Genomic DNA, 27,273 nt, shown 5'->3' with positions numbered 1-27,273 from the left:
ATGAGGAATTCCGTCCGGACGGGGGTCAGTTCGGACGGGATCTCCCCACGTGCTTGAGCCTCCTCGATGCACCTAACGGAGTCAGGGCCCAGAGCTGTTTTAAGCGACTCGATGGCATCGGCCGCGTGGCGGACGTTGGCAGAGTTTAGGCGCCGCGCCAGCGTGTCTGGCGCCATCCAGCCCGCTCCTCCGCCATCGAGCAGGTCCCTGACCCTGGTCACCTCACCAGCCACAGCCCTCTCTTCCGACCGCCACATAAAACCTCGGCCGTGGAGGTACGGATTCCCGAGCAGCGGTTCCTGCAGGACGGCCGCCACTCCAGCCGGCGGAGAGCTGCGCTTAGTGGAGACTTTGTTCCAGACCCTGATGAGTTCCCTGTAAAAGACAGGTAGCTCCCGGAGGGCGGTCCTGGCACCCCCCAAGTTCACAAACAGGAGCTGCGTGTCATAATTGAGGTCGCGCTGCTGGCGGAAGAAATACCTCGCCAGAGCGCACCACCTAGGAGGGGGCTCGACGTAAAGGTACCTCTGCAGGGTCTGAAGACGGAAAGTCGCGAGCTGGGCGCTGACGCACACCAACGACTGACCGCCCTCCTCAAGCGGGAGACTCAAGACCGCGGCAGAGACCCAGTGCTTCCTGTTGTTCCAGAAGAAGTCCACCAGCTTCTTCTGTATCTTGGCGACAAACGCAGGGGGAGGGGTCAAAGTGACCAGCCGGTACCACAACATTGCGGCCACCAGCTGGTTTATGACTAGCGCTCGACCCCTGTAGGACAGCACTCGGAGCAGTCCTGTCCAGCGCCCTAGGCGAGCGGTGACCTTGGCCTCCAGCTCCTGCCAGTTCGCCGGCCAGGCTTCCTCGTCGGGGCTAAGGTAGACTCCCAGATAGAGGAGATGGGTCGTGCTCCAGGCAAAAGGCCTGAGCTCCTCCGGCAGGGAGTCCACCCGCCACTGACCCACCAGGAGTCCGGAACATTTCTCCCAGTTGATCCTGGCGGAGGACGCGGCCGAGTAAATCTCCTGGCACTCATGCATCCTCCGCAGGTCAGCGGGATCCTCTACCGCGAGGAGCACGTCATCGGCGTAAGCCGAGAGTCCTTGTGCATGAATCCCAAAAAGTTAGTTTGCAAGTGCTGCAGGTAATCAAGAAGGCGAATGGAATGTTGGCCTTCATTGCGAGAGGGATGGAGTACAAAAGCAGGGAGATCCTGCTGCAACTGTACAGGGTTTGGTGAGGCCGCACCTGGAGTACTGCGTGCAGTTTTGGTCACCTTACTTCAGGAAGGGTATACTAGCTTTGGAGGGGGTACAGAGACGATTCACTAGGCTGATTCCGGAGATGAGGAGGTTACCTTATGATGATAGATTGAGTAGACTGGGGTCTTTACTCGTTGGGAGTTCAGAAGGATGAGGGTGATCTTATAGAAATATTTAAAATAATGAAAGGGATAGACAAGATAGAGGCAGAGAGGTTGTTTCCACTGGTCGGGGAGACTAGAACTTGGGGGCACAGCCTCAAAATACGGGAGAGCCAATTTAAAACAGAGTTGAGAAGGAATTTCTTCTCCCAGAGGGTTGTGAATCTGTGGAATTCTCTGCCCAAGGAAGCAGTTGAGGCTAGCTCATTGAATGTATTCAAATCACAGATCGATAGATTTTTAACCAATAAGGGAATTAAGGGTTATGGGGAGCGGGTGGGTAAGTGGAGCTGAGTCCACGGCCAGATCAGCCATGATCTTGTCGAGTGGCGGAGCAGGCTCGAGGGGCTAGATGGCCTACTCCTGTTCCTAATTCTTATGTTCTTATGTTCTTATGTCCCAAAACAGGGTCAGGGCATCAGGAAAATCATCTGCCTCTGATGGCAAGCAGGCCCACAGGTTGGTCTGGGGAGGGATTAGGTGAACCGAATTGTGGATGAGCCCGGGCCAACAGCGGCCTGTAGTATTTTTGGACTCCTGGCTCCACAGAAATGTAAGTATAAAGATGTTACTTAACATTTTGTTACTTAACATTTTGTAGGCAGCCTCTAGTGGTCCCATTAAGGAATGCTTGATAGACCACTGTAGAGCCGGAAAAATTGAGCGGAACATGTGCAATGCAGGTCATTAAAAATTTTGATAAGGGTTCTAAAACAGGCGTTAGGACACTGATTTTCACACTCAAGGCACTTAACACCTGTTTTGGCAGGCACCCAATTTGGCAGTCGGCGCACTTCGGACGGGGGAGTCATGTGTGAGACATTCAAAAATTCGTTCTTTCCCAACTCCACAAAATAGGCGCGGTGAGGTGCAATTTCTCCCCCAGAGTTTTTCACAAAAAAAACTTTAATGGTACTTGGTTGGTTGCATTTTGGTTTACAGTTATTAATTCTACACTGGCACAACTCCAATATCGGCAACATTATTTCTAGTGGGAGAGAATTCAGCTCTATATTTCAGGACCCTCTCGAGTCTGGATGAGTGCTGGAGGACTGTCGAGTGGCCAATGTAGTACCCAGTTCCAGATAATTACAGTTTGCTTCGCATCTGTGATAGGGCCAATTTTAGATTTTTGAATTTAAAATGAAATTACCACGGGGACAAAATTGCCCTTTTTATAACCCCGTGGAGGACACTTTTCAGCTGGGGGAGGGGGCACTATCGTATCCTGGGAAATTGCCTGGGAATTTGCGGAGGCGCTGCCATGGAAACGCTGCACCCCGCGGTTAGCGCCCCAGACTGCCGCACAACCGGTGATGACATCATCGGTGTGCGCAGCAACCCCTCACCGCCCATCGCCGACTCCTTAATGTACCGCGGTGGAAATTGCCCTGTGGGCCGCGAGGCTGAAGTGACCGGATGTCCAAGCAAGCTTCGTCAGGCCTCGAAGCCGGCCGACATCCGCTCTCAGGGCACTCCGTAAATGGGAGATCGCCAGCACTCCGAGCCACCATCTTTTTTTCCCTGCCGACTCTCAGGTCAGCTTAACGATGGCAGCTGTAGCGTGGCCGCCATCGTGCAGCCCAACAGTGCATTTTGGGTGCCAGGCTGCAGGTCCGATAGCAGGCTGCCCTGATGGCCTAGTAGAGCACTTCAAGCGTTTTAGCCTGAGCCCCACACGATTGAGCCGACTAAGAACTTCCTCCAGGTTCTGCAGGTGCTGGACGGTGTCCCGACCTGTAACCAAGATGTCGTCCTGGAAGACCACGGTACCGACTTCAGCAAGCTTTCCATGTTCCTCTGGAATATCGCCGCGCTGATCGAATCCCAAACGGGCATCTATTGTAAATGAAGAGACCTTTGTGCGTGTTGATGCAGGTGAGGTCTTTCGATGATTTCTCCAGCTCCTGCGTCATGTAGGCCGAGGTCAAGTCCAGCTTGGTAAACATTTTCCCTTCCGCCAGCGTCGCAAATAGGTCTTCTGCCTTTGGTTGTGGGTATTGATCCTGCAGTGAGAAACGATTGATAGTTGCTTTGTAATCACCACAGATTCTGACAGTGCCATCTCCCTTGAGGACTGGGACAATCGGACTGGCCCACTCATTGAATTCGATCGGCAAAATGATGCCTTCTCGTTGCAGCCTGTCCAGCTCTCATCTTGTGATGGATGGATCGCGCCCCCGGAATCAAATGGATCTGCACTTTTGATCCTTGGAAGTTCCCGATGCCTTGTTCGAACAGCGAGGGGAACTTGTTTAGGACCTGGGCACATGAGGTGTCATCGACGGATGAAAGCGCTGAGATGTCGTCCCAGTTCCAGTGTACCTTTCCCAGCCGGGTCCTGCCGAACAGCGTGGGGCCATTGCCCAGTACCACCCAGAGTGGTCATTCGTGCATCGCTCCATCGTAGGAAACGTTTACGATAGCAGTGCCGATTACGGGAATCGGTTCTTTTTTGTACATTCTCAGTTTAGTACGAATGGGAGTCAGGACTGGCTTGAGACCATAATTTATCGAAAGTCTTTTTGCTCATTATGGACTGGCTTGCGCCCATGTCCAGCTCCATAAACACCAGGAGTCCATTTAATTCAACCATCAGCATTATCGGGGGACACTTTGTTGTAAATGTGTGCACCCCATATACCTCTGCCTCCTCGGTCTGAGGCTCTGGTTCATCGTGATCCACTGTGGATCTGTCCTCCTCTGCAGCATGGTGGTTTGCAGGATTAGCAGGGTTTGCAGCTCGCCTGCACATGTGTTGGAGGTGTCCCATTGTTCCACAGCCCTTGCAAATGTATTCTTTGAAGTGGCATGAATGGAAACGATGATCACCCCCGCAACGCCAACAAGGTGTTAATGGCATCTTTAATGGTGGACTCTGAGTCATCTGTGGACGTGCAGCTGCAGGTGTGTAAGTCCTGCCCTGTACATTTCGATTCGAAAACAACGTTGCTTTGTTCACAGTACTTGCAGCAGCACTAGTGTGCTGAGAAATTTGTTTGGTATTGTCACTGGCGGCGATAAACGCCTGGGCTATCGCTATGGCTTTACTCAAGGTTGGAGTCCTGCTTAATTATCACACAAGACTCTACTCGCTTGCTGGGGTCCCTCCCGTTGAACTGCTCATGAAAAGGGCACTTAAGACAAAGCTGTTGTTAGTCCACCCTGATCTACACGAACAGGTAGCGAGCAGGCAGCTTCAACAGAATACATATCATGATCGCGCAAACTTGTCACGCAAAATCGAGATAAATGATCCTGTATTTGTGTTAAACTATGGACAAGGTCCCAAGTGGCTTCCCGGCACTGTTTTGGCCAAAGAGGGGAGTAGGGTTTTTGTGGTCAAACTCTCAAATGGACTCACCTGCAGGAAACACTTGGACCAAACCAAACTCAGATTTACGGACTATCCAGAATAACCCACAATAGACTCTTCCACTCTTCCTTTTTCGACCCTCCAACACACACACAAGTGGCAACCGACCCAGCGGTTGACCACGAAGCAGAACTCATCATCCGCAGCAGCCCAGCAGGACTCACCACCCCCAGCAGCCCAGCAAGGCCAGCTGCGCAGCAGCCCAGCGAGGGCCCAACAAACGACTCACCAAAACCAGCATTTGCACCGAGACAATCAACCAGGGAAAGGAAGGCCCCAGATACACTCACATTGTAAATAGTTACACTATTGACTTTGGGAGGGAGTGTAGTTATGTATGTAAACCTGTAAATACCATGTCTAACCACCAGAGGGCTTATCCCCTGGAGTCCCAAGGGATCCCACAATCCCTTGGGAGCACCTGTCTATAAGGAGGCCTCACAGGCTGGAGAGGCACTCTGAGATCTGTAATAAATTTGACTACGGTCACACCTTACTTTGAGCTTGCAGTATTTAGTCTGACTCTTTAATCAAGATATCAATACCTACGTGGACCACGGCAACTGGATCTTCCCCTCCCAGTCCAAGTTCCTCTCCAATCCAGAGGAGATATCCTTAACCTTGGCACTGGGCAGGTAACACAGCCTTCGGGACTCACGCTCTTGGCTGCAGAGAACAGAATCTATCTCCCTAACTATATTGTCCCCTACCACTACAACATTTCTTTTTACTCCCCCACTTGAATGGCCCCCCTGTACCATGGTGCTCATCCTCCCTGCAGTCCCTGCCCTCATCCACACAGGGAGCAAGAACCTCGTACCTGTTGGACAAGAGCAAACGCTGAGGCTCCTCCATCACTACCTCCTGGGTCCCCATACCTGCCTCGCTCGTAGTCACAACCATCTGCCCCTGACCACGGATCAAATTTAAATTATTTAAACTAAGGGGTGTGACTGCCTCCTGGAACACAGCTTCCAGGTAACTCTCCCCCTCCCTGATGTAGTGTCTGAAGCTCGGACTCCAGCTCATCAACTCTGAGCCGAAGTTCCCTCGAGCAGCCAACATGTGCTGCAGATGTGGTCGCCGTGGACCTCATTGGTGCCCAGCAGCTCTCGCATGCAACAGCTGCAACACACTGCCTGCTCTCCCAGCTCTATTGTATTTTATTTAATTAATTAGGTTTTTAAGTTGAAATATCAATTGTCTATGCTTACTTTTTAATCCCAACTCTTAATTTAAACCAATGCCCAAGTTTAGAAAAAAAAGAGAAATACTCACCAACCAATCGGCCAATCACTTGCCTGCTTTCCTGTGACATCACAGTTTGATTTTGTCCCCCTCTCAGGTCGGCTTGTGCTGCTCCAAGCTCCCAGCGGCTAGCTCTCTTTATCCCTGCTGCTCTGGTCCCGCTCTTGCTGCTGGACTCGGGCCTCGGGCGCTGCTCTTTTTATCCCCGCTGCTTAGGTCCTGCTCTCACTGCTGGGCTCGAGCCTCAGGCGCTGCTCCTTTTAACCCGGCTGCACAGGTCCCACTCTCACTGCGATTTCCCCTAACTCGGCGGGTCGGTTGTGGGTGACGTCCCGACCCCACTGCTGGCTCCAGCCTACTGTGTGAATTGATTTTATGTTGATTGGGCTTGTTAAGCCCGCCCAGCGCGTTTGCCGACCAACTGAAGGAGGCGGGACTGATGAAGTCAGCCGGTTTCCTGAAAGGGACCATGCACAAATTTATTTTGACAGTTGTGCTGTCAGTGTTCCACAGCATTGAGGTGCTGCAAAGCACTGCACAGAGGTGCATGGCTGCACCCTGGCTCTCCCAGACACCCTCCATATGCTTAGAGATGGCCTCACCATGGCCAGATTTACTTCACTTGACGCTGTACACTCTGACTACCACATGAGGCAGCAGGTTGGCACCACCCCATATCAACACCATAAAGCATCTCTACAATGCCCAAGCAATTCTATTCACAATTATCACCATTGTGGGTGTACTGTTATGTCTCACCATTCATTGCAACTCACGAAGCCACTACCAAAAGTGCCCACAGATCTGCCGAAGAACACAAAGTGTTCAAAATAAAGGTTTCAATGTTTATCTCCACATTAACAGAAACTTTACATGAACTTTGCATAAAACACCCAGTGCCGACCCTTGTGTGTTGATAGTTGGTATGATTTTACTCCATTTGCTTATGGAAGAAGTCACAGCATGCAGGGAGGTTCTTTTCCTTTCCAATGGATGGAAGAGACCTCCCCAGGAAACCAACGCAGCCTGGTGCATATTGCAGAGGAGGACACAAGCATGGATGTCGTCAGGTGGACCAGGCTGCAGTGGCGCAAACCTTTCAATGATCTTCGTGGATCACGAAACGTTACTGCAAAGCCACACTCAACCTCATCACAACCCCATCACTCTACCTTCCCTACCCTACTCCTAGCACATCCTTACCCACACCAACTTATCTTGCACTTCCACCCATCCCTCTCTATCTACATTATCACTTCCCCATCTCACTAGACACCCCTTACACACCCTCATCCTTGTCCAATCATAAGAGGTATAATAATTCTCTAGAAGATCAAAGAAAGCTGCAAATGGATATTGATTCTTATTTTTAATGTTTCATATTTTGGTGCCAAATTGTATATATGATCGCAAAAGTGCTGCACTTTAGCTATATATTATTGACTATTGGGAGAATTTATATGCTCAGAAATAAAGTTACATGTAAGCAAGGAGCTGTAAGGGGTGGTCTCGGGGGTCAGGTTCACCTCTGACCTACATGAGAGGGCCAAATCGCTCCCACTCCCTTGGGTTCTCGACTCTGGATTTATTTGCGGGATGTGATAAAGTGCAAAAGACCACTGGTTTGGTGCACAAGAACTTTGATTTTATTAAGGATAAGAAAATTAAGAATACAATGTCACACCTATAATTACACTAATAAAGAACAGTACACCACACATTCAAATGGGTTGCAGTGAAAATTACACCTCCCACCTCCTAAATACCTAATACTTGCTAGGTTAGGGGCAGATAGGGACTATGCTTACCAATCCTTTCTGGTCAGTTAGCGGTAGTTCGCGGTTTCACTGGATTCTGTAGGTTCTGCTTGCCATACCCCGAACGTCGGAGAGGACTTCTTACTGCACAACCTTCAGTTGGGTTGAGTCCGCTGATGCAGTAGGGCGCGTTTTGGATTTGTGGGATAAGTACCCGTTTTCTTTTGTTAGAAATAGGTTTCAAAGTCCTTTTAGGTAACGTTTTCACCTGTTGGTAGTCAGGCCTAGATTGTAGAGTGGAAACTTTCGAATCTTCGGTTTCTTCCTTGTGAAGTTTTGTTTCGAGGTTGGTTGGTCGCAGTGGTTTTTAGTGGTACAAAGTTGGCTGTGGTCGGTTGCTGCCGCGATGGTGATGTTCTTCCTTCCTTTTCGATTTCAGGATGTCGAGGCTGGAGAAGTTAGTTTACAACTGTCGCGTTGGTTTCTCTCCCTTCTTGATGGCATAGGCGTAGTATGGCACTAGCACTGGCACAAGCAGTGTCTCTCGAGGCAGTAGCATAAGCAGCAGCAAAGCATACCCTTTGTGAAAACAGGGGCCCAGTTATACTGTTTGAGCTGTCCTAATCTTCGCGCCAAATCAATCCAGAATTCTTTGTTTAATTTTGGCGGGCCCGAGAATTCTTTGTCATATTTTGGCAGGCTCGTTAAAAGTTAATAGGTCTCGGGTGGGTTGATCTTCTAAATCTGTTTCTTGATGGAAATATTAGCTTGGTAATCGCAATGTTCTTTTGTGCTTGGTTTTTGCATGCAGGCTAGAGTGTGCCTTTTGTTTTTATGCATAGGCTGAAAATGGCTTTCCAGGTTCAAGTTGATGGCTGGCCATCTCTGAGTTAATTGTTGCAATGTTAATGCCTCTTGTGGAGAAGGGTTTTCGAGTATCCATTTTCCAGACAATTTACTTTAGTCTCAATGCCCCAGACAGTTTCAATAATCAAACTGGCTTCTTTAATTCTCTAGACCTGCCCACAGACTTAATTTGTCTTATAAAATCCAAAATTCGATTAAAGTTCATAGTTTCTTCCATAAGCACTTCAGGATTTCAAACTTTCTGGTAGATAGTTCCAAATTAAATTTCCTTTTCAATGAGTCCAAACACTGTAGGGGTTCCCATGAATTTTGCCCCTTCTTACAGAGCTAATGCAGGGACCACGTGAAATTGGCGCTGCCAGCTCAATATCATAAGTAAGACATGCAGCCAGTGTTACTTACCGGCTGCGTGCCTGTTTGGAGGGCGGGGCGGGATATTGGGCTGGAGTTTAGAAGAATGAGAAGGGATCTCATAGAAACATATAAAATTCTGATGGGACTGGACAGGCTAGATGCTGGAAGAATGTTCCTGATGTTGGGGAAGTCCAGAACCAGGGGTCACAGTCTAAGGATAAGGGGTAAGCCGTTTAGGATTGAGATGAGGAGAAACTTCTTCACTCAGAGTTGTTAACCTGTGGAATTCCCTACCGCAGAGAGTTGTTGATGTCAGTTCATTGGATATATTCAAGAGGGAGTTAGATATGGCCCTTACGGCTAAAGGGATCAAGCGGTAGGGAGAGAAAGCAGGAAAGGGGTACTGAAGTGAATGATCAGCCATGATCTTATTGAATGGTGGTGCAGGCTCGAAAGGCCGAATGGCCTACTCCTGCACCTATTTTCTATGCCAGTTAAAGGCAGCCAGGAACACTTAAAGGGGAGGTGCACTCTGGTTGCAGACAGCAGGGAAATGTTTTCAAAGGGATAAAATGGCTGGACAATGTACAGAGAGAGCTTCTAGGGTCTCGGATGCAGGGTTGTAGACCCTTGTCCAGGCTGTTGACGGAAGGAGATAGATCCTGTACCCCTCCCCACCACACACACACCCCCACCCCCCAGGGAATACCTCTGTTGCCAGTGGGAAGAGGACAAAGAGGAGGTCAATGCTTAGCTCCAAAGACATGGCTGCAATCTCGAAAAAAGATTGCAGGAGGCCTTGTCCGCCTTCACACCCTTTCCCCTCTAGAAAATGACATACTGACCATTGTAGGCAGGAAGAGAGTCATAGCCGTGATGAGTGGCAAGACGTTACACAGGATTTCTTCACACCTTATCCTTTTTTTCTGTTCTTACTTCTATCTCATCCTAGACACTCGGCAGCCACTCATCACTCTCTGCTCTCCCTTTAGGTGCTGAAAATGTCGACATCCCTGTGCTAATTTAGGAAGAGGAGGCTAGCTTTCCTGAAGTTACAGCGCTACTCAATCTGATCATAGCAAGCACCAGCTCAAAAACTGGCACTATGCGTACTTTAGAGGGTCAGTTAGGGGAGGGATCTGTATGTGGTAAATCACTGACCACAACTGTAGCTAGGAGGAGGATAGGATGCCGCAGGTGTCAACTGGGTGAGACCACATACTAGCTCTGCTTCAGAGGATTTGGATGTAGACTTCAAGGGCGCAGGCTACAGAAGAAGGCTGATGAGCATACGCCAGGAAATGCTAAGTGCACTGGATAGCCTGGCAGTGAGCTTGTACGCAATGGCTCAGAGCATGGAGGAGTCCAGCTCCAATCTGTTTCATGGCTTTGTGCAAAGCATGGAGACCATTCAGCTCCATGCACACAACAGTGGTGCCTACTCTAATGGATCCTCTGCTGACAGCTTCCATGGAAGCTCTCGCGCTGCTGCAATGGAAGCTCAGACAGCCGCCATCCTGACTCTGGGGGCTAGTGCTGACAGGGGCTTGTTAACAAGCACAGGATCCTTATTTAAATATTATAAGATTGCTTTTATATTGCTTGTCCATCATATTGGACCAATAGGTTCTCATTTTACGCCTGTAAAACAGGTGCCGCGTGATCGAATTTGTCGGCTATAATCTATATATAAAGATAGATTATCGAGTAAAAGATATTTGTTAATCTTTGATTAACATTGTTTTTTAACATTGATTTAACATTGACATTCGGGCTAATATTACAGTCATAATCCTGCCATTAGGATAGCTTTAGTTTTGTAATACTACTGTTTGTTTCAATGTCATGGTGCATGAGCTAAAAAGAAATTAAAATTAGTCAACATAGGCATCCTGCTATTTTCTGAGGTTTCCCAGGAGTTTAAGAGTTAATACATGTTAATTTAGTTAATTAAATCTGTTACAGTTTAATTGTTGAATCAGTACACTATCATTAGTTTACTAGTTAAAGTAGCACCATTTTCTTGAAAAAGTGTTTGGCAAAAAATTGCTTTGTTTGCAGAGATCATGCTGATGTTGCACACAAGTGATGGAATGATGCACCTAAACATAATTTATGTCATTATATTATGAATTTGTTTATACAAAGTTAAGACTTTTTCAGGAAGACATTGTCCTGTTAGTTATTGCAAGCCACATGAAGACTGAACCTGTCGTCTTGCTTTTTACTTACCTGCAAAGATAACAAGTCCATAACACCATTCTGTATTCCTCAATGTGCAGCCACGCAGTAGTATTTTTTCATTGTCTAAAGAATACTTATTTTCCTTGTAGCTAAGTGTACCTCTAAATTTGTCCAACCTGTTATTGGGTGCTTCACATCGAACCTCACCTAGGATTTGAAAAGAAGTAACATGTAATGAAATGTTTTTTGACTAATTTCATTGTTACTATTAATATATAATCTTGGGCCAGAGTGACAAAGAATTGAGGAGGAACAAACATTATTTTAGGATCTGGGAGTGACTGGGACATAACCGATGCTGAAAAAATATGGAGGATCATGTTCCTTTTGTCACCACCATCAGTAGTTGCACCTATATATTAAACATACTTGGCTGAAGATTAACCAAAAGTGAGAAAAAAGTTTAACAACTTTTCAGATTGATGTCTGTATTTAACAAGCTTTACGAATTTGCGTGGACACAGACAAATACTGTTGCTTTCCAGCCTTATTTTCAGGAGGAATATAGATTCAAAGGTAGGTAATGAGAATTAAGCAATGGGAAGTGAAAGCTGCAATGAAATGTCAGAGTGAAAAAGCAAGCAACTATTTTACTCCCTAACTTTTCTGCCGCCCTCTCATTGCAGTGGTTCAAGAAGGCAGTTCACCACCACCTTCTCAGGGGCAATTAGGGATGGGCAACAAATGCTGGCCTTGGCAGCGACGACCACATCCCGTGAATGAATAAAGCCAGGCTGCAGAAGGGAGGAGTTGCGTGGTGACCAATAGCTAGGGGGCCAAAATTGCCCTCTGCCCCATTTGGGGAGGATAACTAGATTTAAATGTGATTTACCACCCCAATCGATGGGGCGGGGAATCGAGCGATTTTGGACACTTTAGACTGGAAAAATGAACGGGTGGTGTTGGAGACGGAAATGGCCTCTGTGGAGTGATGTGGGGATGGGATCACCGACTGAGCAACCAATTTCAGCTGACTCGCATTCACTCATAAGAAGGCAGCTGCTCCCTGGCCTTCTTAAAGGGCAGGTCTTTCAGGTCAGTCTGATCAGAGTGATTGGTGCGTGTATTGATTCTCATCTTGAAAAATGGCAAGTCAGAGAGGTGACAGGAGGGCAAGCAGGTTCACAGATGCACAAATTGAGACGCTGGCGCAAGCTGTGGAGGGAAGGAGGCACCTCCTATTTATGGATTGTGGCAGGCCATCTCGGCAGGTCTTCAATAATGCTTGGGCAGAGGGGGCTGCAGAAGTCTTCACAGTAGAAGACACTAAAAGCATCCCAATAATTGATAATCAAGGGGCTATTGGGAGGGGGGATCTTAAAACAATCACTATCATTAGAGAAAAAGTTTGAGGCAAACTATTGGGACTAATGGTGGACAAATCCCCTGGACCTGATGGCCTGCATTCTCGGGTCTTAAAGGAAATGGCTGCAGAGATAGTGGATGCATTGGTTATAATCTACCAAAATTCCCTGGATTCTGGAGAGGTCCCAGCAGACTGGAAAACCGCAAATGTAACGCCCTTATTTACGAAAGGAGGGAGACAGCAAGCAGGAAACTATAGACCAGTTAGCCTAAGATCTGTCATTAGGAAAATGCTGGACTCCGGGAAAAGCTGTCAGTGGCACTGACCGGTGGCAGCGCCACTCCCGCGGGACAATTCCGTGCGGAGGTCGGAAAGGGGGTCGCCATCGGCTGATAAGGGGTCGGCACGTGCTCAACACGGCAAGAAAACGGGCAGAGCGGAAACATGTTCCCGTTGCTACCGACCCGGGGGCAATTTTGGATGGGTCGGCCCATCCTCTTAGAAGCTTATGGAGGGGGGCAATTTCAGCCCCTGTACCTCTAGTTGTAAACCCTAGTGCTTGGTTTGCTTTTTTTTTACGGTCTTGCTAACCTGTGTCCCAACTTTTAGCGATTTGTGTATTTGTAATCCGAGATCCCCTTGTTCCTCTCCCCCACCTAGAGTCTCACCCACCAAGTAATAAGTTACCTTCCTATTCTGCCAACCAAAATGTAAAACCTCACATTTATCTGTGTTGAACTTCATTTGCCAATTATATGCCCATTCTGCAAGTTTATTAATGTCCTCCTGTAATTTGTTGCAGTCCTCCTCAGTATTGACTATTGCCCCCAATTTGGTGTCATCCACAAATTTAGAAATGGGTTTTGATTCCAAAGTCTAAATCTAATTAAATTGTGAACAATAGTGGTCCCAGCATTGATCATTGTGGAACACTATTATCCACCTTCTGCCACTGTGAATCGCTACCTTTTACCCCCACTCTCTGCTTTCTGTCTTGAAGCCAGCTAGCTATCCATTCTGGCACTTGTCCCCTGACTCTGCGTTCTCTGACCTTGTTCATCAGTCCATTATGGGGTACCTTATTGAAGGCCTTTTGAAAATCTAGATAAATTACATCTACTACATTACCATTGTCTACTCTCTCTGTTACCTCTTCAAAAAATTCAATGAGGTTGGTCAAGCAAGACTTTCCCTTTTGAAATCCATGCTATTTGTTATTATATTTTTGGTCTCTAGACATTCTTTTATTTTCTCCTTTAGTAGGGATTCCATTATTTTTCCTACCACCGATGTTAAGCTGACTGGTCTATAATTCCCTGGATATGTTCGACATAGGTATTACGTTAGCTATCCGCCAGTCCTCTGGCACGACAACTTTTTCCAACGAATTATTAAATATGTGTGGTAAGGCCTCTGCTATCTCTTCCCTAGATTATTTTAAAATGTGTGGATGCAATCCATCTGGACCAGGAGTTTTATCCTCTTTGAGTTTGATTAGTTTATCTAATATATCTCTTCTTTTTATTTTAAATGTACTTATCTCATTACTAATCTCATCATCTAATGTCATGTCCACCTGTTCTATCTCCCTGGTAAATACTGAAGCAAAATAATTATTTAATATTTCTGCCATCTCTCTATCGTTACATGTGGTATTATCCTGTCTATCCCTTAATGGCCCTATTCCCATACCAACCTTCCTTTTTTATTGATGCACCTGTAAAGTATTTTACCATTTTGTTTTATGTTCCTTGAAAGTTTAATTTCATAGATCCTCTTTGCCTTCCTAATTGTTATTAAGACTTCACCCCTAACCTTTTCGTATTCTCTCTTATCATGCACTCCCCTGCTGTCTGTGTACTTAATGTATGCCTCTTTCCTTACTCTCAATTGTTCCCTTATGGCTTTATTCAGCCATGGAGTCTCATTCTTTCCTTTTTGCAGAATAGATTGTTCCTGCACTCTGTTCAACACTGTTTTCAGGGGCCAAAATTGCCCTCTGTCCCAAATGGGGCAGATAATTGAATGATTATTCTCTGCCCGAATCCATGGGAGAAAGAATAGAGGGAAATTGGTGCCAGGGTCAAGGATGTCATCGAGCAGCTGCATAGGTAGAAAAAGGGATGAGGTCCTGCAGGCAGAGTTTTTTTAGGGAACTAGGAGAGAGATTAAAAAGCAGGATCTCAAAGGTAGTAATCTCCGGGTTACTGCCGGTGCCACCTGCTAGTGAGTAGAGAAATAGGAGGTTAGAGATGAATGCGTGGCTAGAGAGATGGTGCAGGCGGGAGGGCTTCAGACTCCTGAGGCATTAGGACCATTTCTGGGGAAGGTGGGACCTGTACAAATTGGACGGGTTGCACCTCAACAGAGCTGGGACCAGTATCCTCGCGGGAGGGTTTGCTAGTGCTGTTGGGGAGTGTTTAAACTAGCTTGGCAGGGCGGTGGGAACCGGGGAATAGATTCAGTGGGGAGAGAAGCAAAGCTGGAATTGGGCAGCAGAAAAGTAGAAAGTGAATTTGGAAGACAGAGGAAACAAGGGCTGGAAAATAGACATGGGAGTTACTTCAATGCAAGGAGTATAGGGAATAAGGCAGATGAGCTGAGAACACAGATAGACACTTGGCAGCACGATATTATAGCCATTACTGAGACATGGCTGAAAGAAGGACAGGTATGGCAGCTCAGCATTCCAAGTTACAGGGTTTTCAGATGGGTTAGAGAGGAGGATAAAGGAGGGAAGGTCACAGTATTAATTAAAGAAACAATTGTAGCTGTGAGAAGGGATGATATGTTAGAGGGGTTATCAAACAAGGCCGTATGGGTTGAATTGAAGAAGAAAAAAGGGGCGACCACACGAGGAGGAGTGTACTATAGACCCCCAAATAGTCAGAGGGAGATAGAACAACAAATATGTGGGCAAATTGCTGCGAAGTGCAAAAACTATAACGCTGCAGTAGTGCGGGATTTCAGCTACCCGAGTATTAACTGGGAAAAAGAGCATTGTGAATGGTACAGAAGGTGCGGAATTCCTAAAATGCATTCTTCAACCAGTATGTAACAAGCCCAACAAGGGAGTGGGTGGTTCTGGACTTGGTTTTGGGGAATAAAAAGGAGCAGGTGGAAGGGGTATCAGTGGGTGCTAGTGATCATAATTCAGTAAGATTTAGGAAAAGGACAAGGACAAAGGTGGACCAGGAAAAAAAGTAATCAATTGCGGTAAAGTCAATTTTGTTGAGCTCATATGGGATTTGGCCAAGGTGGACTGGAAACGGCTACTTGATGGTAAATCAGTATCAGAGCAGTGGGAAGCATTCAAGGAGGAGATCCTGAGGGTACAGAGCAAATATGTTCCCTTAAAAAAAAAAGAGTAGGGCTTACAAAGCTAGAGCCCCCTGGATGTCAAGGAACATACAGGGTAACATAAAGAAAAAAAGGATGTTTATGACCAATTCCGAGAACTCAATACTGCAGAGACTCTAGATGAGTATAAGAAGTACAGGGGTGCAATTAAAAAAGATATCAGGAAAGCAAAGAGAGAGCATGAAAGAATGTTGGCAAGTAAAATCAGGGTAAACCCAAAGATGTTTTATAAATACATTAAGAGCAAGAGGATAACTAGAGAAAGAGTGGGGACTACTAGAGACCACAAAGGAAATCTGTGTGTGGAGGCAGAAGATGTGGGTGTGATTCTGAATGAATACATTGCATCTGTTTTCACAAAAGAGAGGGGCAATGCAGACTTTGCAATGAGGGACGAGGAGTGTGAAATATTAGACGAGATAAACACAGTGAGAGAGGAAGTATTAAGGGGTTTAGCAGTTTTGAAAGTGGATAAACCCCCAGGCCTGATGAAATGAATCCAAGGCTGTTAAGAGAAGCAAAAGAGGAAATAGCAGAGGCTCTGACCATCATTTTCCAATCCTCTCTGGCAATAGGTGTGGTGCAAGAGGACTGGAGGACTGTTAATGTTGTACCTTTATTTAAAAAGGGAGAAAAGGGTAGACCGAATAATTACAGGCCAGTCAGCCTAACATCACTGGTGGGAAAATTATTTGAAAAACTCCTGAGGGACAGGATAAATCTTCATTTGGAAAGACATGGATTAATCAAGGACAGTCACCATGGATTTGTTAAGGGAAGGTCATGTCTGACTAACTTGATTGAATTTTTCAAGGAGGTAACAAGGAGGGTCAATGAGGACAGTGCGTATGATGTAGTGTATATGGATCTTAGTATAGCTTTTGATAAGGTCCCACATGGCAGACTGGTCACGAAAGTAAAACTCATGGGATCCAGGACAAAGTGGCAAGTTGGATCCAAAATTGGCTCAGAGGCAGGAAGCAAAGGGTAATGGTTGATGGGTGTTTTTGTGACTGGAAGGCTGTATCCAGTGGGGTTCCGCAGGGCTCAGTGCTGGGTCCCTTGCTTTTTGTGGTATATATCAATTACTTGGATTTGAATGTTGGGGGTGTGATTAAGAAGTTTGCAGGTTGTGTGGTTGATAATGAAGAAGAAAACTGCGGACTGCAGGAAGCACAGAAACATAGAAAATAGGTGCAGGAGTAGGCCATTTGGCCCTTCTAGCCTGCACCACCATTCAATATGATCATAGCTGATCATGCAACTTCAGTACCCCATTCCTGCTTTCTCTCCATACCCCTTAATCTCTTTAGCCGTAAGGGTCACATCTAACTCTCTTTTGAATATATCTAACGAACTGGCCTCAACAACTTTCTGTGATAGAGAATTCCACAGGTTCACAATTCTCTGAGTGAAGAAGTTTCTCCTCATCACGGTCCTAAATGGCTTACCCTTTTTCCTTGGACTGTGACCCCTGGTTCTGGACTTCCCCAACATTTGGAACATTCTTCCTGCATCTAACCTGTCCAATCCCTTCAGAATTTTATATGTTTCTATGAGATCCCTTCTCATTCTTCTAAATTCCAGTGAATATAAGCCTAGTCGATCCAGTCTTTCTTCATTTGTCAGTCCTGCCATCCGGGGAATCAGTCTGGTGAACCTTCGCTGCACTCGCTCAATAGCAAGAATGCCCTTCCTCAGATTAGGAGACCAAAACTGTACACAATATTCAAGGTGTGGCCTCACCAAGGCCCTGTACAACTGCAGTAAGACCTTTCTACTCCTATACTTAAATCTTTTCACTATGAAGGCCAACATGCCATTTGCCCACTTCACCGCCTACTGTACCTGCATGCCAACTTTCAATGACTGATGTACCATGACACCCAGGTCTCGTTGCACCTCCCATTTTACTAATCTGTCACTATTCAGATAATATTCTGCCTTCGTGTTTTTGCCACCAAAGTGGATAACCTCACATTTATCTGCATTATACTGCATCTTCCATGCATTTGGCTACTCACCTAACCTGTCCAAGTCAACCTGCAGCCTCTTAGCGTCCTCCTCACAGCTCACACTGCCACCCAGCTTAGTGTCATCTGCAAACTTGGAGATATTACATTCAATTCCTTTGTCTAAATCATTAATGTATATTGTAAATAGTTGGGGTCCCAGCACTGAACCTTGCGGTACACCACTAGTCACTGCCTGCCATTCTGAAAAGGATCCATTTATTCCTACTCTTTGCTTCCTGTCTGCCAACCAGTTCTCTGTCCACGTCAATATATTACCCCCAATACCATGTTCTTTAATTTTGCACACTAATCTCGTGTGTGGGACCTTGTCAAAAGCCTTTTGCAAGTCCAAATACACCACATCCACTGTTTCTCCCTTGTCCACTCAACTAGTTACATCCTCAAAAAATTCTAGACGATTTGCCAAGCATGATTTCCCTTTCATAAATCCATGCTGACTTGGACCAATCCTGTCACTGCTTTCCAAATGCGCTGCTATTGCATCTTTAATAATTGATTCCAACATTTTCCCCACTACCGATGTCACTCTAACCGGTCTATAATTCCCTGTTTTCTCTCTCCCTCCTTTTTTAAAAAGTGGGGTTACATTAGCTACCCTCTAATCCATAGGAACTGATCCAGAGTCTATAGAATGTTGGAAAATGACTACCAATGCATCTACTATTTCTAGGGCCACTTACTTAAATACTCTGGGATGCAGACTATCAGGCCCTAGGGTTTTATCGGCCTTCAATCCTATCAATTTTCCTAACACAATTTCCTGACTAATAAGGATTTCCTTCAGTTCCTCCTTCTCGCTGGACCTTAGGTCCCCTATTATTTTCGGGAGGTTATTTGTGTCTTCCTTAGCGTTTTTTTTACCCATTTTTCCTGCTTGTTTCCTCTCTCCTTCAAACTCACTTTCTTTATTTTTGCTTTCAAATTCCAGCTTTACTCCCCTCCCTACTGAATCTATTTTCAGGTTCCCAGCCCCCTGCCAAGCTAGTTTAAACCCTCCCCAAGGTAGATAAGGTGGTTAAGAAGGCATATGGAATACTTGCCTTTATTAGTTGAGGCATGGAATACAAAAGCAAGGGGGTTATGCTTGAACTGTATAAAACATTGGTTAGACTGCAGCTGGAGTACTGTGTGCAGTTCTGTTCACCATATTACAGGAAAGATATAATTGCACTGGAAAGGGTGCAGAGGAGATTTACAAGAATGTTGCCTAGACTGGAGAATTTTGGCTATGAGGAAAGATTGGAGATGCTGAATCTGTATTCTTTGGAACAGAGGAGGCTAAGGGGAGACCTGATTGAGGTGTATAAAATTCTGAGGGGCCTGGATAGAGTGGATAGGAAGGACCTGTTTCCCTTGGCAGAGGGGTCAACAACCAAGGGACATAGATTTAAAGTAATTGGGCGGAGGTTTAGAGGAGATATATGGGGAAATGTCTTCACCCAGAGGATAGTGCGGGTCTGGAACACACTGCCTGAAAGGGTGGTAGAGACAGAAACCCTCACCATCTTTAAAAGATACTTGGATGTGCATTTTAAAGTGCCATAACCTACAGGGCTACGGACCAAGAGCTGGAAAGTGGGATTAGGTTGGATAGTTCTTGGTCAGCCGGCACGGACACGGTGGGCCGAAATGGCCTCCTTCAGTGCTGTAAATTTCTATGATCTTTGATTCTATGATTAACATTTTTAATTTGTCCGGACGGTGTTTGGGGCGGCTGAGGGACGGAAGTGCTTTGGGAATGGGGCGTAAGGTGGGCGGTGTCATCAGCACCGCGCTGAGCACATCAGCAGCGTCCCTCCCCTTCAGTTAAAGGGGAGGGCCGCTGCGAGCTCTGCAGCCACTTTAATGGCGCCCACTAGGTGCCAGCGGGCGGCTGTTGGTGGCCCAGCATTTTTGGGCCGACTTCAGATGATGCGTAGAAGTACAGGTGTGCTGCCTGCATCGCAATCCCCGTGCCCGTTTTCGGGGGTACCCTATTTAACCCCATTGTGTTTTAATATCAATAAAGCCAATTGTTAGACATATTAAAAGCCTTGGTTGATCTTACCTCTAGATTACCGTAAAGTGAGCGCTAAAAACCCTACACCCTTTGATTTAGTGACTTTGTACGTTGAATAATCTTCTCATCAGTTTGAACACCACAAAATATTCTTGGTAACTTTTTCAATCCTCAGCTTAATAATGAGAATCAGAGAAATTTATGGCACAGTAGGAGGTCATTCAACCCTCTTGTCTGTGCCGGCAATTTTTACTACAGAATTCACATAAAGTCGACATATGTATTATGTGCCTTTGTTTTTTAATATTTGTACAGAATACTTTATAATAAAAATGAACATACCATCAAAATTTGCCAGAGACTGGGTGTTCTCTCCCATGTCTGAAGTGACTGTTAATGCCTGCTTAACTTTTAGATTTGTTTCCCTGTAATAGAATATAAAAACATTAATATTCATTGAAAATTACAGAATAACCTTCCAGAAATTATGAACAAAATGGGTAGACTTTACAATTCAGCATTCCTGGCATTAGGAATACACATTAGAAATTTGTGTAAGAAAAACGATTTTCCATTAATTTACTGCAGTATATTGTAGTTTTTATGTATGCAACCCTTGGCAATCTGTACTACCAGAGGGCCCACCTGTTGGAGTCCCAAGGGATCCCAGCATCCCTTGGGAGCACTGTATATAAGCAGGCCTCCCACACTGTACCAACACTATGGAGTTTAATTAAAGGAGCTAAGGTCACACTTACTCATTGCATACAGTACTCAGTTTCATCCTTTATTATGAGCATAACAATTGGCGACGAGGTAACGAACAACCACGCAAAAATGCAAAGAACTGTTGGTATCCTGGAGAAATTTTCAGAAGGGGATGATTGGGAGACCTTCGTGGAGCGACTCGACCAATACTTCATGGCCAACGAGCTGGAAGGGGACGAGAACGCTGCCAAACGAAGGGTGATCCTCCTTACCGTATGTGGGGCAACAACCTATGGCCTCATGAAGAATCTTCTAGCTCTGGAGAAACCAACAACCAAATCCTATGAAGAATTGTGTACGCTGGTCCGGGAGCACCTAAATCCGAAGGAAAGCGTATTGATGGCGAGGTATCGGTTCTACACGTGTCAATGGTCAGAGGGCCAGGAAGTGGCGAGCAACGTTGCCGAACTAAGGCGTCTTGCTGGATATTGCGAATTTGATGGATTCCTTGAACAAATGCTAAGAGACTTAGCATTGGCCATGAGGTTACCCTTTGCAAACACCGAATCTGAGCAAAGCCATAACGATAACCCAGGCATTCATGTCCACCAGCGATAGCACCAAACAAATTTCGCAGCATAAATAGGTTTCGGTTAGTACTGTGCACAAAGTAACGTCGTTTTCAAGCAGGAATGCATATGGCAGAACGTACACGCCGGCTGCTGCACGACCTCAGATGACCCAGAGTCCGCCATTAATCGTTAATGCGAGGCAGTTAACAACTTGTTGGCGTTGTGGAGGTGATCATCGGACCCATCAAAGCCACTTCAAACACTATGCGTAAAAAGGCTGCAGAACAATGGGACACCTCCAGCGAATGTGCAGACGAGCTGCAAACCCTGCAAACCACCACGTTGCAGAGGAAGATCGATGCATGGTGGATCAGGCTGAACTAGAGACTCGAACCGAGGAGGCAGAAGTGTACGGGGTACAACCTTCACCACGAAATGTCCACCGATCATGTTAAAAGTTGAACTGAACGGAATTCCATAATCCATGGAACTGGACACGGGTGCGAGTCAGACTATAATGAGCAAAAAGGCCTTCGACAGGCTGTGGAGCAACAAGGCACACAGGCCCAAGCTTAGCCCCTTTCATACCAAGCTAAGAACTTACACCAAAGAGCTGATCCCTGTAATTGGCAGCGCAGAAGTAAAAGTCTCCTATGATGGAGCAGTGCACGAACTCCCACTATGGACCGTGCCAGGGGATGGTCCCACACTGTTTGGCAGAAGCTGGCTGAGAAAAATCCGCTGGAACTGGGACGACATCCGAGCGTTTTCGTCCGTCGACGACACCTCATGTGCCCAGGTTCTGAGCAGATTCCCATCGTTGTTCGAGCCAGGCGTTGGAAGTTTCTTGAGGGGTACACAACCCATCCACCACAAGGCACGGGCGGTACCGTATATGATGCAAGAGAAAGTGGAAATTGAGATCGACAGGCTGCAGCGAGAAGACAGTGAAGTTCAACGAGTGGGCCAGTCCGATTGTCTCGGTACTCAAAAGTGACGGCACGGTCAAAATTTGTGGGGACTATAAAGTAACGATTAACCGTTTTTCGCTACAGGACCAGTACCCGCTACCCAAGGCAGACGACCTATTTGCAACCCTGGCTGGAGAAAAGACGTTCACCAAGTTGGACCTGACCTCGGCCTACATGACGCAGGAGCTGGAGGAATCTTCAAAAGGCCTCAACTGCATCAACACGCACAAATGCACGATGCCCATTTGGGATTTGATCGGCCACGGCAATTTTCCAACGGAACATGGATAGCCTGCTGAAGTCGGTTCCACGCACCGTGGTTTTCCAGGACCACATACTGGTCACAGGTCGGGACACCACTGAACACGTGAAGAATCTGGAAGAGGTTCTAAGTCGGCTAGAACGCGTGGGACTCAGGTTGAAACGCTCGAAGTGTGTTTTCCTGGCGCCAGAGGTCGAGTTCTTAGGAAGAAGAATCGCAGCATCAGACCCACCGACGCCAAGACGGAGGCCATCAAGAATGCGCTGAGACCACAGAACATGATGGAGCTGCGATCGTTCCTGGGATTCCTCAACTATTTCGGTAATTTCCTGCCGGGTTAAGCACCTTGCTAGAACCTCAACATGTGCCACTGCGTAAGGGAGACGACTGGGTATGGGGGAATTCACAAGAGGCTGCCTTTGAGAAAGCCAGAAATCTGTTATGTTCAAATAAACTGCTTGTTCTGTATAACCCATGTAAACGATTAGTGCTAGCTTGCGATGCGTCGTCATACAGGGTTGGGTGTGTGGTACAACAGGCTAACGAATCGGGAACATTGCAACTGGTCACCGATGCATCCAGGAGTCTGTCCAAGGCAGAAAGGGCCTACAGCATGATTGAAAAAGAAGCTCTGGCGTGCATTTACACGGTGAAAAAAATGCACCAGTATCTGATTGGTCTCAAGTTTGAGCTAGAAACTGACCATAAGCCGCTCACATCTTATTCTCAGAGAGCAAAGGGATTAACACCAATGCCTCTGCCCTCATCCAAAGATGGGCGCTCATGTTGTCGGCATATAACTATGTAATCCGCCACAGAACAGGCACAGAGAACTGCGCTGATGCTCTCAGTCGGCGGGAGCTCGGAGCAGCGCGAGTCCGGGGTCGGCGAGAGGCCTATAAAGGCCAGCGGGAGCTCGGAGCAGTCAGTCGAGGAGGCGGGAGCTCGGAGCAGCGCGAGTCCGGGGTCGGCGAGAGGCCTATAAAGGCCAGCGGGAGCTCGGAGCAGTCAGTCGAGGAGGCGGGAGCTCGGAGCAGCGCGAGTCCGGGGTCGGCGAGAGGCCTATAAAGGCCAGCGGGAGCTCGGAGCAGTCAGTCGAGGAGGCGGGAGCTCGGAGCAGCGCGAGTCCAGGGTCGGCGAGAGGCCTATAAAGGCCAGCGGGAGCTCGGAGCAGTCAGTCGAGGAGGCGGGAGCTCGGAGCAGCGCGAGTCCAGGGTCGGCGAGAGGCCTATAAAGGCCAGCGGGAGCTCGGAGCAGTCAGTCGAGGAGGCGGGAGCTCGGAGCAGCGCGAGTCCAGGGTCGGCGAGAGGCGTACCGGTGCAGCTACAGGGAGAAGGCAAAAAAACAAAGGTGACGTCACAGCCTAGGGGGTAAGTGATTGGCTGGTGATTGGTGAGTAGTTTTTCTTTTTCTTCTTATATTGGTCAGTAACTTTTAACATTGTTATTACCAGTTTAAGTGTATCTAAGGGTTAAGACATGGCAGGAGAGCTCGGTCGGGTGTTATGCTCCTCCTGTACCATGTGGGAACTCAGGGACGCTTCCGGTGTCCCTGACGACTATGTGTGCGGGAAGTGTATCCGCCTCCAGCTCCTGACGGTCCGCGTTACGGAATTGGAGCTGAAGGTGGATTCACTCTGGAGCATCCACGATGCTGAGAATGACGTGAGTATCACGTGTAGTGAGTTGGTCTTACCGCAGGGAAAGGGTCCACAGCCAGATAGGGAATGGAAGACCAGCAGGAAGAGTAGAGCAAGGAAGGTAGTGCAGGGGTCCCCTGCGGTCATCCCCCTGCAAAACAGATACACCGCTTTGGGTACTGTTGAGGGGAATGACTCATCAGGGGAGGGCAGCAGCAGCCAAGTTCATGGCACCGTGGCTGGCTCTGCTGCACAGGAGGGCAAGAAAAAGAGTGGGAGAGCGATAGTGATAGGGGATTCAATTGTGAGGGGAATAGATAGGCGTTTCTGCGGCCGCAACCGAGACTCCAGGATGGTATGTTGCCTCCCTGGTGCAAGGGTCAAGGATGTCTCGGAGCGGGTGCAGGACATTCTGAAATGGGAGGGAGAACAGCCAGTTGTCGTGGTGCACATTGGTACCAACGACATAGGCAAAAAAAGGGATGAGGTCCTACGAAACGAATTTAAGGAGCTAGGAGCTAAATTAAAAAGTAGGACCTCAAAAGTAGTAATCTCGGGATTGCTACCAGTGCCACGTGATAGTCAGAGTAGGAATCGCAGGATAGCGCAGATGAATACGTGGCTTGAGCAGTGGTGCAGCAGGGAGGGATTCAAATTCCTGGGGCATTGGGACCGGTTCTGGGGGAGGTGGGACCAGTACAAACCGGACGGTCTGCACCTGGGCAGGACTGGAACCAATGTCCTCGGGGGAGTGTTTGCTAGTGCTGTTGGGGAGGATTTAAACTAATATGGCAGGGGGATGGGAACCAATGCAGGGAGACAGAGGGAAACAAAAAGGAGCCAAAAGCAAAAGACAGAAAGGAGATGAGGAAAAGTGTAGGGCAGAGAAACCCAAGGCAAAGAACAAAAAGGGCCACTGTACAGCAAAATTCTAAAAGGACAAAGGGTGTTAATAAAACAAGCCTGAAGGCTTTGTGTCTTAATGCAAGGAGTATCCGCAATAAGGTGGATGAATTAATTGTGCAAATAGATGTTAACAAATATGATGTGATTGGGATTACGGAGACGTGGCTCCAGGATGATCAGGGCTGGGAACTCAACATTCAGGGGTATTCAACATTCAGGAAGGATAGAATAAAAGGAAAAGGAGGTGGGGTAGCATTGCTGGTTAAAGAGGAGATTAATGCAATAGTTAGGAAAGACATTAGCTTGGATGATGTGGAATCTATATGGGTAGAGCTGCAGAACACCAAAGGGCAAAAAACGTTAGTAGGAGTTGTGTACAGACCTCCAAACAGTAATAGGGATGTTGGGGAGGGCATCAAACAGGAAATTAGGGGTGCATGCAATAAAGGTGTAGCAGTTATAATGGGTGACTTTAATATGCACATAGATTGGGCTAGCCAAACTGGAAGCAATACGGTGGAGGAGGATTTCCTGGAGTGCATAAGGGATGGTTTTCTAGACCAATATGTTGAGGAACCAACTAGAGGGGAGGCCATCTTAGACTGGGTGTTGTGTAATGAGAGAGGATTAATTAGCAATCTCATTGTGCGAGGCCCCTTGGGGAAGAGTGACCATAATATGGTGGAATTCTGCATTAGGATGGAGAATGAAACAGTAAATTCAGAGACCATGGTCCAGAACTTAAAGAAGGGTAACTTTGAAGGTATGAGGCGAGAATTGGCTAGGATAGATTGGCGAATGATACTTAGGGGGTTGACTGTGGATGGGCAATGGCAGACATTTAGAGACCGCATGGATGAAGTACAACAATTGTACATTCCTGTCTGGCGTAAAAATAAAAAGGGGAAGGTGGCTCAACCGTGGCTATCTAGGGAAATCAGGGATAGTATTAAAGCCAAGGAAGTGGCATACAAATTGGCCAGAAATAGCAGCGAACCTGGGGACTGGGAGAAATTTAGAACTCAGCAGAGGAGGACAAAGGGTTTGATTAGGACAGGGAAAATGGAGTACGAGAAGAAGCTTGCAGGGAACATTAAGGCGGATTGCAAAAGTTTCTATAGGTATGTAAAGAGAAAAAGGTTGGTGAAGACAAACGTAGGTCCCCTGCAGTCAGAATCAGGGGAAGTCATAACGGGGAACAAAGAAATGGCGGATCAATTGAACAAGTACTTTGGTTCGGTATTCACTAAGGAGGATACAAACAACCTTCCGGATATAAAAGGGGTCAGAGGGTCTAGTAAGGAAGAGGAACTGAGGGAAATCTTTATTAGTCGGGAAATTGTGTTGGGGAAATTGATGGGATTGAAGGCAGATAAATCCCCAGGGCCTGATGGCCTGCATCCTAGAGTACTTAAGGAGGTGGCCTTGGAAATAGCGGATGCATTGACAGTCATTTTCCAACATTCCATTGACTCTGGATCAGTTCCTATGGAGTGGAGGGTAGCCAATGTAACCCCACTTTTTAAAAAAGGAGGGAGAGAGAAAACAGGGAATTATAGACCGGTCAGCCTGACCTCAGTAGTGGATAAAATGATGGAATCAATTATTAAGGATGTCATAGCAGTGCATCTGGAAAATGGTGACATGATAGGTCCAAGTCAGCATGGATTTGTGAAAGGGAAATCATGCTTGACAAATCTTCTGGAATTTTTTGAGGATGTTTCCAGTAAAGTGGACAAAGGAGAACCAGTTGATGTGGTATATTTGGACTTTCAGAAGGCTTTCGACAAGGTCCCACACAAGAGATTAATGTGCAAAGTTAAAGCACATGGGATTGGGGGTAGTGTGCTGACGTGGATTGAGAACTGGTTGTCAGACAGGAAGCAAAGAGTAGGAGTAAACGGGTACTTTTCAGAATGGCAGGCAGTGACTAGTGGAGTGCCGCAAGGTTCTGTGCTGGGGCCCCAGCTGTTTACATTGTACATTAATGATTTAGACGAGGGGATTAAATGCAGTATCTCCAAATTTGCGGATGATACTAAGTTGGGTGGCAGTGTGAGCTGCGAGGAGGATGCTATTAGGCTGCAGAGTGACTTGGATAGGTTAGGTGAGTGGGCAAATGCATGGCAGATGAAGTATAATGTGGATAAATGTGAGGTTATCCACTTTGGTGGTAAAAACAGAGAGACAGACTATTATCTGAATGGTGACAGATTAGGAAAAGGGAAGGTGCAACGAGACCTGGGTGTCA

The 27,273-nt window shown here is 46.9% G+C and overlaps 1 protein-coding gene across 3 annotated transcripts in view; it reads right to left on the bottom strand.

The window, feature by feature from the left end:
* Positions 1-27,273, bottom strand: part of atp8b5b (ATPase phospholipid transporting 8B5b) — a 506,562-nt gene that overhangs the window by 203,916 nt on the left and 275,373 nt on the right. For all 3 annotated transcript variants that reach the window (XR_011588690.1, XM_070868497.1, XM_070868507.1), the window contains exons 10-11: positions 20,307-20,389; positions 11,252-11,410 (exon numbers count right to left, since the gene is read on the bottom strand). Coding sequence is in view for 2 of the 3 variants with exons in the window: in XM_070868497.1 (XP_070724598.1) it covers positions 11,252-11,410; positions 20,307-20,389 (242 nt within the window). In the remaining variant the exon portion in view is untranslated. The remainder of the gene's footprint in view (positions 1-11,251; positions 11,411-20,306; positions 20,390-27,273) is intronic.

The sequence above is a fragment of the Pristiophorus japonicus genome, chromosome 2 (assembly GCF_044704955.1).
Source record: "Pristiophorus japonicus isolate sPriJap1 chromosome 2, sPriJap1.hap1, whole genome shotgun sequence".
In the NCBI taxonomy this organism is placed as follows: Eukaryota; Metazoa; Chordata; class Chondrichthyes; family Pristiophoridae; genus Pristiophorus; species Pristiophorus japonicus.
Note: the sequence above shows the minus strand (reverse complement) of the source record. Positions and strands in the feature narration are given on the sequence as shown.